Genomic DNA, 15,504 nt, shown 5'->3' with positions numbered 1-15,504 from the left:
GAAGGGTGTTACATGCACACTTATAGATGTGATATTTAATTACAATATTAGTAAAGAATTTTCGATGACATCATTGAGCATTAGTTTGGAATGCCTTCCTTCTTTGTTGAAAAAAAGAAACCCACCGCTGACCTACAGATTGTTTCCTCTTGCGCTTCACTTCACTCCCTTACTCACAGTAACAAAATAACTAGGTCGCCGGGACACGTGGTGCAGCGGCGACATTACACACGTCCCTTTAAATTATGGGGAAATTGGGGTCCCTGTCGGGGGGTCGGCAAATTCTGTCCGCAGAGCGCCTCTAACCAGCTGGATGACTATTAAGACGTCCCCTAACTCGACGGCACGTAGACTTATGGGAAATAGAGTCCTGGTATTTGTGCCGCTGCCCTGGAGCCTCCTGGCAGGCAGATTTCCGGCGCCCTCGTGCGCATGTGCACCTCGGGCTGCGTGCGTGTTCGCGCACGCGCACTACCACCGCGCTGCTGTCGCTTCCTGTCCGTGCCCAGGTCACCGCTGGCCGTGGTTCCCAGGCTTTGGCCTCCGTTGGGCGAGGATCCCGGGGCCTGCGGGGCTGGACGCTGTCCGGTCGGGCCGCCACCCAGCGGGCGCGGGGCTGTGCGGGCCAGGGTTCTCGCGGGCGGGCGGATTCTGGGGCGGGGACCCCCGAAGCGACCCCGGAGCCCGCGGGCCAGGCCTGAGGAGCTCGGGGGAGGCGGCGGGGTCCCGGCTGGGCTGGGCTGCGTCGCGGCGCCCGGGCTGAGGCGCGCCGGACGGTGAGGCCCCGGGAGAAACGTTCTCCTGAGGGAGTTTGTCCCGTAGGCCCAGAGCCGGCTCCTCGGGGACGCGGCCTCGGGAGGTGCAGCGTTGGGAACCCCGGGGGAGAGGCGCCGGAGGAACATTCCGGTCCTGGAGCCTCGGGAGCCTCGGGAGCCTTGGGACAGATCAGCGAGTCCCGCCGGGGTAGGTCGTGCGTCTGCGGCCCCGGGTCAGTTCTGGATCTTCCCGGCCGCGGTGAGCAGGCTCGCCAGGGCGAGGACACGCAAGGGTGCGACAGGGAGCGTTGGCCACTTCCCGGAGATCCTCTTGTCTGGGCCGGGGTGCAGGGGCGGGCTGCTCGGGAGTGGGCGCTCCCCTGGGACTTGTGACTTCTCGGTCTCCTGGGCGACTGGGGTGTCAGCCTGGGCTGTGGACGTGCCCTGTCTCCTCCCTGCACATCCGACACCCCTTTCTCTGCTTCTCGTCCTCCCGGTGTTCCAGTTCCAGACGGGTCGGGTGTCTAAACGCCCATCAGGACCTTTGTTCTCTGGTCTAAGTGGGCACTGACTCCCCCTGGTTCTGCCGTGTGCAGTCAGTCACACAGGGCAGCTCAGGCTGAGTCTGCAAGGGGCACGTGGTGCTGCCTCGGTGACAGAGACTGGGCCTGAGAAGGGCAGTGACTTGACTGCAGGTGGGGTTGTTGAGGGGACCAAGACTCCCAGGACAAGTGTTGGCCCCACTTTATTACCTTGAAGTTAAGGCTCATTGGTAAGAGATCCTTTGGGCAGCACATTCAAGTTGATACAAATAATTTAAAGACTTAGCCATCCTTGAGTGTGTCCCTTTACTAAGAGCATTTTGTGGGGTTTGTGATCTTAAGCTGTTAATAAGAAAGATAACTATAACAAGTTTCTTTTATTTTATGTGTAGGACTTTTTTATGTGTAGGAGTGTGTAGGACTCTTCCAGTAGGCTTTGATGTTCATTCCGTAATCAGAAATGCATCCACTACGTCACCACATAATCATGTGGGAGTTCAGGACATACAAGTGGATGCTCCCTCCTTTTCACTCTTCCAGTGACTTCTTTAGGTCCAAAGGGACAGTCTCCCCTAGGTGTCCATGATGGGACTTCTCCCTGAGTTCTCGCTGAGCTCTCACGCAGGAAGCACACTTCCTGGACCAGCAGACCACAATTTCCTTGATGTGATTCCCTTCTCCAGGTCTGGCTCCACTTTCGCAGTCCACCACGGCTTTCCAAGAGCAGCGGAAAATGAATCAATCTCTGGTGAGTTTTTCTGGTTATGGGTCTGTTCCCTGGTTTTTGCTTTATAATAGACCTTAGGAGGTGAAGAGTTCAAACTTGAAAATGTGAAAGTGGACCCGGTAAGGGAGGTGCTCAGACACCTCAGGGGGCAGCAGATCAGTGCCAGGCATTTTCCATCATGTTCATATGTGTGGACAGCGTGGCCCTTTGTTGCGCCTAAAGCCAAAGTACACGTGTGCCTCGTATTCTTAATATTTGTAGCAAAAAATGGCCAATGCCATCCATTACGTGACTTACACTGACCATCTAAAACACTTTTCTGTCATGAGTTTTAAGATCTTGTTGACACTCTCACTGTGATAGCGAGTAGCCTTCCTAAGTGACAAGCCCTGAGCTCTTCCCACTGGTGCCTTGCGCTTCCTGTAAGCCAAGGGCGTGCCACCCAGGGAACACTCAGTGCACATAACTGTGCTGGGGACTGAAACATCATTGTTCCGTAGATATGTTGTCTTTACTGCTTGATCAGCGGTAAAGTGAGGACCATCTGCAGCAGTGGCCCTCTCACCCTTCAGATGAGGCCCCCAAATGCCTCTCCGGTCATCTGTCTGGGCTGCACAGCAGAGCAGGTGGCGGCGTCTCTGGCACAGACTCCGCATCTCCCACTCAGGTTTTATCCTGCGGCCAATGCCGTGGTCCTGTCCCTGCCCCGCCCTGAACCTGACCTGGGGGAGCTCCCCCTCGCTCTGCAATAGCACTCCTGCCACCTTGCCCGCCTGCAGTCTCCTTGTCGGTTTTTGTGACCGGGTCTTTCCTCGGACATGATCTTTTTTTTTTTTAATATTTATTTATTTATCTTTAGAGGGGAAGGGAAGGAGAGAGGAAGAGAAACAACAATGTATAGCTGCTTCTCGTGCATCCCTTACTGGGAACTGGCCCCTGCTGGGAACTGGCCTGCAACCCAGGCATGTGCCCTGACTGGGAATCGAACTGCGATCGTCTGGTTCGCAGGCCCACGCTCAATCCATTGAGCTATACCAGCCAGGACACATGATCTTAAGAGGCAGTTCTTCCTCTCGGGGAGCCTCCGTTCTCCTTAGAGGAGGCGATTCAGAAGTAACTGTGGGAGCTCACGGCCCCGCCCCCCAGCTGTCCACTCTGCCGTGTGGCGAGCACAGGCTGGCTGTGGCTGTCCTGGCGGCCCAGCCACTTGGCAAAGGGGGCGGTGCAGGTGGGTGAGGCAGTATGTGCCCGTGGCGGCCCTGAAATGAGCGAGACCTCAGTGGCTGCAGAGGCTGGTGAGGTGCTCTCTTGGAGGACGGTGTGAGGTGCCGGGAAGAATCTTTGCTTCCTCTGGACGAGGGCCTGCTGGGAGGGCCGTGAACATGGGATTGAGCGAGGGGCCACTAGTGCTGTCTCCACGTAGGTTTGTTCTGCAGAGAATCTGAAACCTTTGCACTGGGAAAGTGAGTCCTCCGGTAATAAGACGTCCCATTATCCAGGGGACTCGGGCTCCCAGTGAGATACTGGACAAGGAGTTTGACTTTGGGGGGCTGCGGCTAATGCAGAGCCCCAACAGTATGTCTGTGGGCTTGAGGTTTTCTCTCAGTCCCCAGTGAGGTTTACATTTTACAGAGTTAGAGACCTTTCTGCCGTCAGTGGGCTGCTTTTAGAGCAGTTGAGGGTTTACAGGAAAGTCACGCGGACCATGGAGTTCTCATGCTGCGCCCTCCCAGCTGCTCCCCTCGTCCCGGCCTCATGGCCGTGTGGGACTTCGCTACAACTGAAGGGTCGGTGTCGGAGCATCGGTACCTGAAGTCCACAGTCTGCATTAGGCTTCACTCTCTGTGATGTGCGGTTTAGGTTTGGACAAATGCATCGTGTGTGCCCACCATTACCGTGCCATACAGAAGGGCTGCGGGACCCGAAAGTCCCCTGGGCGCCCCCTGGTTCTCCCTCCGTCCCCAACCTGCCGATCTTCTTACTGTCTGTGTAGTTTTGTGCTTTCCAGACCGTCAGATACTCAGAACCACACAGTGAGTGTGTCCTTTTCAGATTGGCCCATTTCCCTTTCCACGGAAGGGCCTGTTCGTGTCCACCGCCAGGCAGCCTATCACAATACTGCTTTGTTTTCTCGCTTATAGTCTTAAATGTTTATACATTTTTCCAGTTTGGGTCATGTCATTAAACGTTTTCTTCCAAGTTTACTTGTCTTTTTACTTTATTTTCCAGGATTACCATATAATTCTGTCACATTTTCATTTTGAGAAATTGAGTGCCTTTGTGTTCTTCTAAATGTCCCCAGATGAGCACCTTTGCACGGGTGGGTTCCTAGTTCGAGAGGGGCCCCTTCGGTGAGTCCGGGGTGCGGTGTCTTTTGTGGCGGTGGTGGGAGGGAGGGATTCGCTGGTCTGGTGATCCTTTCGTTTCTGTCTGTTCATCGTCTTCCCCTCCCTGGCTCTAAGTGCCACATCAGTCGCTTTCTTTGGACTGGCCACACAGGTGGTGTGCTGGCTCCTGACTCTGGAGGTTTGTGTGTCCGAGATTGTCTTTGTCTCTCCCGATGTGGAGGAGGGCTCTGGGGCTGGCTCAGGGGCCTAGGACTGTGGTCTTCAGCCCAGCAGCCCCCGCTGTTCCCTGTGTGGCCCGTGACAGCTTGGACACGCAGAGCCCGTGGCTCATGCTCTCCCAGGTCCTTGTCACTTACTGTCCTCTGGGGGCTACTCTGTCTCTCAGCCATGGCCAATGGAATTTCACTGCTCGCTTCTTCCCTGGTCAGTCGGGAAAGGCCTCTCGGAAAGGTGAGGAGCCGTGTGCCCCTGCGCTCCCCCCTCCGCTGCAGGGACAGCACTGTGTGCAGGGACAGCTGGCTCCGAGAAGGTGGTGGCTGAGATTGTCACAACGCTTTCTCCCATGTGCGACGCTCCGGCTCGCGTGGGAATGTCCAGACGGTTCTGCTGCTGACCTTGTGAAGCCGTCTCTGGGCAGCCGCTCTGTCTCGGGGTCTTTAAAACACACCCGCAGGCACCGTTCCCGTTCCGTTGGTAACTAACGTAAAAACCCCTGAATATCCACAGTTCTTATCGGTCTCCTAATTTGTTACTCAGGTTTTCTGAAACCGCACTTTGTTAAAGCTGCTTGTTTTAGGGCAGAAGAAGAATAGTGCGATTTCCCACCGCACGCCGTGCGGTGCACGTGGGCAAGCTGGCGCCACGCCACCAAACCAAACGTCATTTGGAACAAGCACTCGCAGCAGTGCCCTTTTCAAGCAGCAACAGCACGCGTAGACCCAAGTGGGTTCCGGAGGCAGCCCCAGGCAGACCAGCCACGCACTGGCTGACGGGGCAGTAAAACGCAAACAGGGCTGGATGTTGCCTGGCTTGGTTCTTGCTGTGGCCGGCACTGTAGGCCGGCTCTTCCTGGAAGCCGTCAGGGGACCAGGGTTGGACCGGAACAGCAGCTGAGTCTCAGGCACACTGAGTTTGCGACCTGGGACCTGTGTGCCTGGAATTTAAGAGAGGAGTCCAGGCTGGCAATACAAATTTGTGAGACGACAGTATTTAGATGGCAGTTAAATCCAGGAGGCCAGATGGGGCCACCGTCAGAGTGGTGGGTGCAGACGGCCGAGTAGCAGGCGAGAACGGAGCCCAGGGCCCCTCCAGGATGACGTGGAGCAGCAGGGCCAGCAAAGGTGCCTGAGCAGGAGCCAAACCAGCACTACCCGGGTCCTGGAAGCGAAGCGAAGGAGCAGAGTGCACCCTGTGCTCCTACGAGTGCCCCTCAGGCCTACGCCTGCCAGCCTGTGTGCCCGACAGCCGCGCTGTTCCTGGCTCACCGTGCACAGCAGCGCGATCTTTTCACTGTGCACTGAACAAGCGCGTTCCGGTGTCTGTCCGACAGCTCGGTTTCTTCCCACGACCCGGGACATAAAGGGTGCATGATGTTCGTGGTTGACTTGACCTGTGAGCTTGGCCAGCCCCCGTCCCCGGACACCTTCTCTGCGTCATCCGGTTCCCATCACACTGCCGTTGCAGGGGCCAGTGTCGTTCAGGGACGTGGCCGTGGACTTCACCCAGGAGGAGTGGCAGCAGCTGGACCCCGAGCAGAAGACAACCTACAGGGACGTGATGCTGGAGAACTACAGCCACCTGGTCTCCGTGGGTGAGCGGGGTGGGCAGGGTGGGCACCGGGAGCTGGCGAGGGAAGGGGATCTCCCTGCTGTTCACTGGCTCTGACCCTGACCCTGACCCTGACCCTGACCTCGATGGGGCAAATGTGAGTCATGCGCTCTGGGCACCAGGCAGAGCGCTCTGCTCTGCTCCCCGGTGAGTGGTCTTCTGTTTGACACGACCCAGGTGTGCACTTGGGCCGTGCAGCCCCTCGGGCAGCACTTCGCTGAGACGGAAGTGAGCGGAAGCCCAGAAGCTGGGCTCCAGTTCCCTTTATTTCTATTAACAGGGTGTCCCATCATCAAACCGGAAGTTATCGTCAAGTTGGAGCAAGGGGAAGAGCCGTGGGTGGAAGGAGGGCGCCTGCCCCCAAGGTGGTCAGGTGCGTCTGTGGGGGCCCTGAGGGGACTGGCGGTGCTTTCCCTGGGATGTTAATGGCCCCAGGTCTCTGGAAGTGGCTGCAGGTCGTTGCCTGTATGCTCTCGCTTCCTGGCTCACCCCCAAAGGCGTCTTCCCCACAGGAACTGTGGTTTGTGGAGCTTTTCCACGCTTCCCTCCCACAACCAAAATCCAGGCGCTTCCTTCTTCCTCATAAACTCTGGGTCTCACTTGCTCCTGAGGTTGGTGACAGCAGGAAGCGGGTTCATCCTGTCTCTCTTACTGTTCTGCCCCCCAAGCCTTCCCCATGTCCTGTCACAGCAGGTGCTCAGTCAGCTGCACAGAGGAACTGTGACTCGTGTTTCCTCCCAGCTCCGCCCGGCCCCCCCACAAATGTGGCGAAGGATCTGCCTCCGTCTCCAGCGGTTTGCTCTGTGAGGGGCTCCTCCTGTCCCGAGTCTCTGGGTTCCTGCTCGTCTGTCCCTGTGCCCGGGACGCACGCCTGCCTTCTGCCTGGGTTTGCAGGGTGTGTTCACGTCAAGTGCCCAGGGGCCCTGACTGCCCATCACACAGGAGGAGCCTGTGGTGATTCCCTGCAATTTCCTACAGGGACTGTCAGCTCCTCATCCTGTGAGGGTCACCGCTGTGTGCACCCTGTGTTGCCGGGAAAATTGATTTTCAGTTGTTCCCCAAAACGCATTCGAACTCCATTTAGTCCAGATCCCTTAACATGCCACGTTCATGTGGCCATTGTCCCTATGGCTCCCATGGCAATGGGCTGGGACTCCTCTGGGCAGACCACACTACCATTAGGTCCACGCTCAAATCCCAAACCCTCTGCTCCCTGGAGTTTTCCCGTCCAGCTCTCGTCCTCGCTCCAGTCTCTTCCTTCTTTGCGCTCTGACTCCACTCGTGGGGACACCTCTTGGAAAGTTAGGTCTGGCCAAGGCATCTAGTCTTTGGTGGTATGTTTGTCATTTTTTTTGCCTGAGCGTCTCCCCTCCCCTGACCCTAACCCTGTAAGCGTGTTCTCCCTTGTGTACTAGGTGACGTGTAGGGCGCATTTACTCCTTTGATTACCTGGGAGCCAGGCAGGTGGCAGCACCTTCTTGCCCATGGTTCAGAACTACCTTACAGTAGTCGTCGCTGAGTATGCGTGTGTGGGTCGCACTCCCACATTCTGCAGGTACGTGAAGGACACACACCCATAGGATTCAGACTGAGGACAGCATCTCTGATCACTATGGAAACAGGAAATAGAGCCATACTTCCTAAGAGATGGGTTTTGGTTAAGAAGAGGGAATAGGCATCTGGAGTAACGTGACGGTCAGTGTTTCACACGGGACGTTAATGCCCCCCGGCAAGGCTGGACCACTTCGTGCTGATGTGGTTGTACGGGCAGAACTGTCTTCTTCAGCTTCGAGGGAGAATGACGCTGCTGGAGATGAGAAAGGATTTGAGAAGTGTTTCCATAAAGCATGGGGACCCCCTGAGGAGTAGGCTTTGAGTCGATCGAGGCTGGAAGTCAAGCCGACTGAGGGACCCAGCAGCAGCAGCAGCAGAGACTTGGGGCTGAATGTGAAGGTGGGCTGTCTCAGACGTGCTGCGGAGGGCGCGGTGCACAGTGCAGGCCCGCCTCCTCCAGACGGGCTCCTCCGTGGCCGTGTCTGGCGACCCCCTCGCCCAGAAGACAGGCTGACTTTGCTGGAGCAGGAGTTGTTTCGGTAGAGACCGGGAGGATCCTGGTTTGGGCTCTCGTTGTAAATCGAGGCAGTAAAAGGGTTCTGGACCGGCCTCTTGTCTGTTGCTGTTTCGACGGTGGACTCGTGGACGTTGTAGGTTTGGTGTGGAAAAGGGTAAGCACGATAGTCGAGTTGGTCTAAAAATTTGTAAGATAAGTAAAAGTAAAGGTCACAATTCTTGGAACAGCTCGAGGAGTCTAACTTTTAATGCTTGTACACTGAATGACACTCGGGAGTGGGGAAGTACTGTTCGCGTTCACTTCAGTGACAGTGGCATGTGGGCCAAAGATGAGATGAGTCCCAGGAGAACGTCCAGAGGCTGAAAATGGGGAAACAGCTGCTAAACACACGGGGCCTGTGTTTGGTGCCAGACCCTGTTCAGAGCACGTTGAACATATTGACTTAACCAGCCCACAGCAGCCCCACGAAGTAGGCGCCAAGTTGTCTGCGTGTCACCAGGATGCTGCCGAGTCGGGGGGCAGGTTGGGAATGTGCCCTAGGTCACCTGCCAGAGTTCATGGTCAGCGTGAGTCCTGTTGAAATCCTAACATTGCCAGAGTAGTTAAGAAATCCAGAACCGGGAGAGGGCGGCAGACGCTGTGGCCACTGTGGCCGCTGCGCCCCCTGCTGGGCACGCCTGTTCCTGGGGCTCTCCTTCGAGAGGGGCGGAGTTAGAGGCAGAGCCCTGGTTGCAGGGCTGCTGCTCCAACCACGAGGGGATTTAGGCGTCAGTGTGCGTGGTGGTGCTGTGTGGAATCTGGGGGAAAAGGCAAATAGTTTGCAAGGTCTTCTAGGCACAGTGCTGCCACAGACCTCTGAGTGTGAGGGGACAGTGCCTTGGGCTGTCATGTCTCTGCCAGTTGACAGGAAACGACACTGGAAAGCTCTGCTCATCCTCCTCCAGAGCGGGTCCATCCTTGGAGAGGTCTTTTTTTTTTAATATATTTTATTGACTATGCCATTACAGTTGTCCCATTCCCCCCCTTCATTTATGTCCACGTGTCACGAGTTCTTTAGATTCCATATTTCCCCTACTATTCCTGCCCTCCCCCCATCTATTTTCTACCTACCATCTATGCTACTTTTTCTCTGTACCTTCTCCCCACTTCTCCTCCTCCCACTCCCCTGTTGCTAACCCTCCATTTGATCTCCATTTCTGTGGTTCCACTCCCGATTTAGCTGTCCTCTTAGTTTGCTTTTGTTTTAGGTGTGGTTGTTAATAACTGTGAGTCGCTGCCCTTTCACTGTTCATATTTTTCATCTTCTTTTTCTTATATAAGTCCCTTTAACATTTCATATAATAAGGGCTTGGTGGTGGTGAACTCCTTGAAATTGATCTTATCTGAGAAGCACTTTATCTGCCCTTCCATTCTAAATGAAAGCCTTGCTGGATAGAGCAATCTTGGTTGTAGGTCTTTGGATTTCATGACTTGGAATACTTCTTTCCAGCCCCTTCTTGCCTGTAAGGTCTCTTTTGAGAAATCAGCTGACAGTCTGATGGGAACTCCTTTGTAGGTGACTGTCCCCTTATCTCTTGCTGCTTCTAGGATTCTCTCCTTCATTTTAATTCTGGCTAATGTACTTATGATGTGCCTTGGTGTGTTCCTTCTTGGGTACAACTTCTTTGGGACTCTGAGCGTCCTGGACTTCCTGGACGTCTATTTCCTTTGCCAGATTGGGGGAATTCTCCTTTATTATTTGTTCAAGTAAGTCTTCCCCTTCTGGTACCCCTATAATTCAAATGTTGGAATGTTTAAAGATGTTCTGAAGGTTCCTAAGCCTCTCCTCATTTTTTTTTGAATTCTTGCTTCTTCATTCTTTTGTTTGGTCATTTTTTTCTTCCTTCTGGTCCACTCTTTTGATTTGAGTCCCAGTTATCTTCCCATCACTATTGGTTTCCTGTGCATTTTCCTCCATTTCAATTAGTTTAGCCTTCATTTGTTCATCTAATTTGTGACTAAAATCAACCAGTTCTGTGAGCATCCTGATCACCAGTGTTTTGAACTGTGCATCTGATAGGTTGGCTATTTCTTGGTCGCTTAGAAGTATTGGCTCTGGGGCTTTGAGCTGTTCTTCTTGAGCCATTAAGGTTTGGTCTGTTTGTTCCTGTTATGTATGAGGAGTGGAGCTTTAAGTGTTCATCAGGGTGAGGCCACCCAGTCGCTGGGTTGTGACGCTGTATATGGGGGCGGGATCAGAGAGGGGCAATGGCCCCACGTTCCATGCTCTCTCTCGGATTTTGGTCCCCTCTGCTGCTTCCCACAAGCAAACTGGCCCCCCCCCCCGGTGCCGCCTCCCAGGTGTGTGGACCTGTGCACCCTTCAGGACCCTGTGGGTCTCTCCAACAAACTCTCTGTGAGCCTGGTAGCTTCTCCTGGCACCTCGACTTCAAACGTTTTTCCAGTTGGTGCTTTTAGGCTTTAATTCTTGTCCCTGGGGCCCTAGCCTGCGTGGTCTGTCTCACTGTTTACTCTTTCGCCTGGTTTTTCTACACACAAATGTGTGACTGCGGTCAGCCAGCCGCCCCGCGCCTTCACTGGGTCTGCCTGTTGCCACCCCACGCCTGGGATCTGCCAACCGCCGCCTGCGCGCCTGGGTTGCTCCAGCAACTTTTTCCTGCCTGACCCCCCTCCACCAGCCACTGACTCTGCCCCTCTTACCAGTCTGGCCGAATGGTTCATTGTTGTCAGACTTCCGTACAGTTCAATTTTTTGTGTTTTGGTTGTGTTTTTGTTACTAAAACTTTGTTGTCTTTAAACTTGGTTGTGTGAGGAGGCACAGTGTTTCCACCTACGCCTCCATCTTGGCCGAAACTCCCCTGGAGAGGCCTTATGACCTCCTTGTCCCCAGCTCTCCTTGTTGCCTTGTCACTCGTCCCCACTTGTGGGGAGTCCTGTCATGTCTGGCATTCAGCATGCGTCCTGTTTTCTGACCACTGCTCTGAGTTTCTCTTTTACCTTCTATGTCCAGTATGAACAGGGCCTTATAAAGTAGTAAAGATCACAGGTGCTTGTGTTCTTGTCAGTTTATTTCCCCTCTAGTCACCACAGGAGAACAGCCTCCTGTGTGTGTGACTGCAGACCAAAGAATGAGGGGGGAAGGATGTGTGGAATTATTTCCATCTATGAAGCTAGCATCTGTGCCGTGATGAAGTGCTTGTGTATGTCTCATTCCATGTCTTGTGTAGGAAGAGGTCCAAATTTGGTTAATTCTGCCTCCTTTTAGACATCTGGGAAGTCGATGTGACAGAGACGGCCCAGGAAAGTGAGGACAGGTGTCGGAGGCAGACTGTACCCACCCACAACGAAACCCTGATTGAAGACGGAGCCACGCTTCTCAGTGAGACCTTACACGTGGAGACGAACCCTGTTCCTTCGAGGACAGTACCCTACAAATGTGACTCGTGCGGGAAGCCTCTGAAGCCCACCTCCGAATACATCAGCAGCGACGGAAGCTATGCAAGGACGAAGCCCAGCGAGTGTGGTGCGTGTGGGAAGTCGCTTCTCCACGTGAAGCTGGAGAAGACGCAGCCAGGAGGGAAAGCGTGTGGATTTAATCAGAGCGGGGAAGGTTATTCTCTAAATGGGGAGAGTATTTATCAGAATGCTCCTATTCTGGAGAAGTCCTTTGAGTATATCGAATGCCAGAAAGCCTTTCGGGGGGACCCGGTGTTTGTCGCTCCAATGGCGGAGAAGCCCTACAAGTGGAACGAGTCGGAAATGGCCTTTCTCCAGATGTCAGACCTCAGTGCCCACCCAGCGTCTCACATGGAGATGAAGCCCTACGAGTGCAGCGCGTGTGGGAAATCCTTCTGTAAAAAGTCCAAGTTCATTATACACCAGAGGACGCACACGGGAGAGAAGCCCTACGAATGCAATCAGTGTGGGAAATCCTTCTGCCAGAAGGGGACGCTCACCGTCCACCAGCGGACGCACACCGGCGAGAAGCCCTACGAGTGCGGGGAGTGCGGGAAGACCTTCTACCAGAAGCTACACCTCATCCAGCACCAGCGCACGCACTCGGGGGAGAAGCCCTACGCGTGCAGTTACTGCGGGAAGGCCTTCTGCCAGAAGACGCACCTCACCCAGCACCAGCGCACGCACTCCGGGGAGAGGCCCTACGTGTGCCACGACTGCGGCAAGACCTTCTCCCAGAAGTCGGCGCTCAACGACCACCACAAGATCCACACGGGCGTGAAGCTCTACAAGTGCGCCGAGTGCGGGAAGTGCTTCTGCCGCAAGTCCACCCTCACCACGCACCAGCGGACGCACACCGGGGAGAAGCCCTACGAGTGCAACGAGTGCGGCAAGTTCTTCTCGCGGCTGTCCTACCTCACGGTGCACTACCGCACGCACTCGGGGGAGAAGCCCTACGCGTGCGGCGAGTGCGGGAAGACCTTCTACCTGAACTCGGCGCTCATGCGGCACCAGCGGGTGCACACCGGCGAGAAGCCCTACGAGTGCAGCGAGTGCGGGAAGCTGTTCTCCCAGCTGTCCTACCTCACCATCCACCACCGCACGCACTCGGGGGTCAAGCCCTACGCGTGCGGCGAGTGCGGGAAGACCTTCTACCAGAACTCCGCCCTCTGCCGGCACCGGCGCATCCACAAGGGCGAGAAGCCCTACGAGTGCTGCGTCTGCGGCAAGTTCTTCTCGCAGATGTCCTACCTCACCATCCACCACCGCATCCACTCGGGCGAGAAGCCCTACGCGTGCGGCGAGTGCGGGAAGACCTTCTGCCAGAACTCCGCGCTCAACAGACACCAGAGGACGCACACGGGGGAGAAGGCCTACGAGTGCTGTGAGTGCGGCAAGTTCTTCTCGCAGATGTCCTACCTCACCATCCACCACCGCATCCACTCGGGCGAGAAGCCCTTCGAGTGCAGTGAGTGCGGGAAGGCCTTCTCCCGGATGTCGTACCTCACCGTCCATTACAGGACGCACTCGGGAGAGAAGCCCTATGAGTGTGGCGAGTGTGGGAAGAAGTTCTACCACAAATCCGCCTTCAACAGCCACCAGCGCGTCCATCGCAGAGGGAACATGAACGCGCTGGAGGTGGGCCGGCTCCTCTGAGAGCAGACCTCGCGTCCCAGCGGAGGGCCCGCGCGGGGTGCTGTGTGCGCGCTCCTGCCACCGGGAGGGCGAGTTCTGGGGGAGTGTGGGCCAGCCTCCGGGCGTGAGCCAGACGGGTGACCGGACAGTCCACAGGGTGGGAGCCACGGCCAAGGTGAGGCCACGTGACTTCTGGTCACCGGACTGCACGGGAGTGAAGTTTGTGCACACGCAGCTGTGCATACTTCTGTGTGGTCTGGACTGTTACACATCAGGGAGTTCATTCCAAGGGGGAGCTGCCATTCTGAGGGATGTGGGAAACACTCCCCTTTGGGAATCGTTAGTACTAAGAGTTAGGTTTTTTATGTAATGAGGTGGGGTTTTTTTTGTTTTGTTGTTTTTCAAAAGGCACATGTTTTGAAGAAATGTGCTCCTTGTGTAAATAGAAGCTGTAAAACCAGGTAACTAACCAGGACCAGCCGCATTAGCCTGCATTACTCCCATACGAGTGTTTCCTCGGAATGTATGGCTTTGCTTGCTTGCTCCTTAGGATGGCTCGTTACAGGAATTGTCTGTTCATTCTCAGTCATGTTTGAAAAGGCAGTGTGTCCTTCTTAGAATGATTTGTAAGACATGTAACAAGGTTACTCATTTTAAATAGCACCACTCTGTTAGCACCTGCTACGCACTGCCACTGAATTGATAGGGGTACGAAGAATGCTTCTTGCACTCTTCCCTAGCACTTACAAATGCATTTGATCGTTGTTAATGAACTAATTCTTCCATTGACAGAAGTCAGTGTTTTTTATAATAGTGCCCACTGTATCTGAGTCAGCAAGACATAGAAAGTATGCATAAAATAGGTGGGAAACTGCACAGCTAATTTTAAATTGTGACAGGAGTCTCCAGCACTGAGAAGCAACTGAAGTATTCAGTGAACTCTATACAGTTTTAAAATGTTTCCATTTTTATCTACTTCTTTTTCTAATTTGTATCTAGTTGTTTCACCTGTTATTATGTGGCTGTCTACACAAACGTGTAAGTGTGCAGGCCACCAGACAATGTAACTTAGCAACTACCTGTATCTTTGTCAGCTACAATAGCACTCATAAAGGCTGTGCTCTACTCCTTCTGGGTCCCGAGGGCATGAGCATGTTCCCATGGGTTTGTGGCCGATGTTGCTGAGTGACCACCCCTGTCACCTGCTCCTTGCTGTTTGGTGGCAGAGTGTGGGTGGCCATTTCTCCTATGGAATGGGGGATAAATCCTGATCAGTTTCGACCATTGACAAAGATCCCTCTCATTGCCAGAGATGGAGAGGTCATAGGACCCAGTTCTAGTCACGTACAAAGGAGGTATCTGACAGGTTGTTCCTGGAGAAGGTTTCCTCCGAGATTCAAGGAGTCCTGAAGGGTGGCGTGGAACCCCTGTGACGCCTGGTGATGTCTTCCAACGATGAAAGCCACTGAAGTGTGACGCAGCAGGAGGACTGGAGGGACCCGGGGCCTGCATGATGCTGCCGAGACTGCTGGGCCAACTGGCAGCGAAGCCACTTCACGTCTGGACTGTTCCTTTTCTGAGAGACGAAATTTATTTTTAAGCAAGTGAATGTAGGTGGCTCTGTTACTGATAACTAAAGATACAAAGTTATACTTTTTTGGGAGCTACACAACTGAGAAGTGGACTTTAGGTAAATCATTTATTTCGAGATGTTGATACAGAGATTTATTTTCTGTAAATTTTGACGTAAGTAGCTTCTGATTAGAAACAATTGAGTGTGTACGTTTCCTTGAATTGTGACATCGTTGACCTAAGGACCTCTGGAACCTGATACAATCTTCCTTTTTATAAAGCATGACAAGTTTTATTTCGGTTCATTCGTGTCATTCACGCATCGTTGCTACAATGTTTGTTGGCAACATACAGTGTAAGGTGAGGACCTGCTTTTGTTTGCTCTTCGGAGCCTGATGCCTCTATTATTTGAGTAGCTCACCCCTCACCACTGAGGGGTGAGTGGCCACGTTTTTCTGTGTTTCCACCACACCTGGTGCCTGTGTCTCACAGTTTTGCTCACACTTGTCTCACACCTGTTTCTCACACTTTCCTCCACGCTCTTCGGGGTGACTGGAGTGTGCCACGGGAC

The 15,504-nt window shown here is 54.2% G+C and overlaps 1 protein-coding gene across 4 annotated transcripts in view; it reads left to right on the top strand.

Moving 5' to 3' along the window:
* The window catches only part of ZNF12 (zinc finger protein 12), a 65,297-nt gene extending 50,064 nt beyond the window's left edge, over positions 1 to 15,233 (top strand). The window contains exons 1-6 of one of the 4 annotated variants that reach the window (XR_005068181.1): positions 496 to 963; positions 1,981 to 2,045; positions 6,056 to 6,182; positions 6,480 to 6,572; positions 11,536 to 13,822; positions 14,672 to 15,233. Coding sequence is in view for 3 of the 4 variants with exons in the window: in XM_037057879.1 (XP_036913774.1) it covers positions 2,031 to 2,045; positions 6,056 to 6,182; positions 6,480 to 6,572; positions 11,536 to 13,382 (2,082 nt within the window). In the remaining variant the exon portion in view is untranslated. Of the gene's footprint in view, positions 1 to 495; positions 964 to 1,837; positions 2,046 to 6,055; positions 6,183 to 6,479; positions 6,573 to 11,535 lie in introns of those variants that run through there. The other 3 variants (XM_037057879.1, XM_037057881.1, XM_037057880.1) reach the window with 3 other exon arrangements.
* The last annotated feature ends 271 nt before the right edge of the window (positions 15,234 to 15,504 follow it).

Source organism: Sturnira hondurensis, unplaced genomic scaffold (genome assembly GCF_014824575.4).
Source record: "Sturnira hondurensis isolate 20B ecotype Veracruz unplaced genomic scaffold, ASM1482457v3 Scaffold0009733, whole genome shotgun sequence".
NCBI lineage: Eukaryota > Metazoa > Chordata > Mammalia > Chiroptera > Phyllostomidae > Sturnira > Sturnira hondurensis.
The sequence above is the reverse complement of the archived record's forward strand: the minus strand, read 5'-3'. Positions and strand labels throughout refer to the sequence as shown.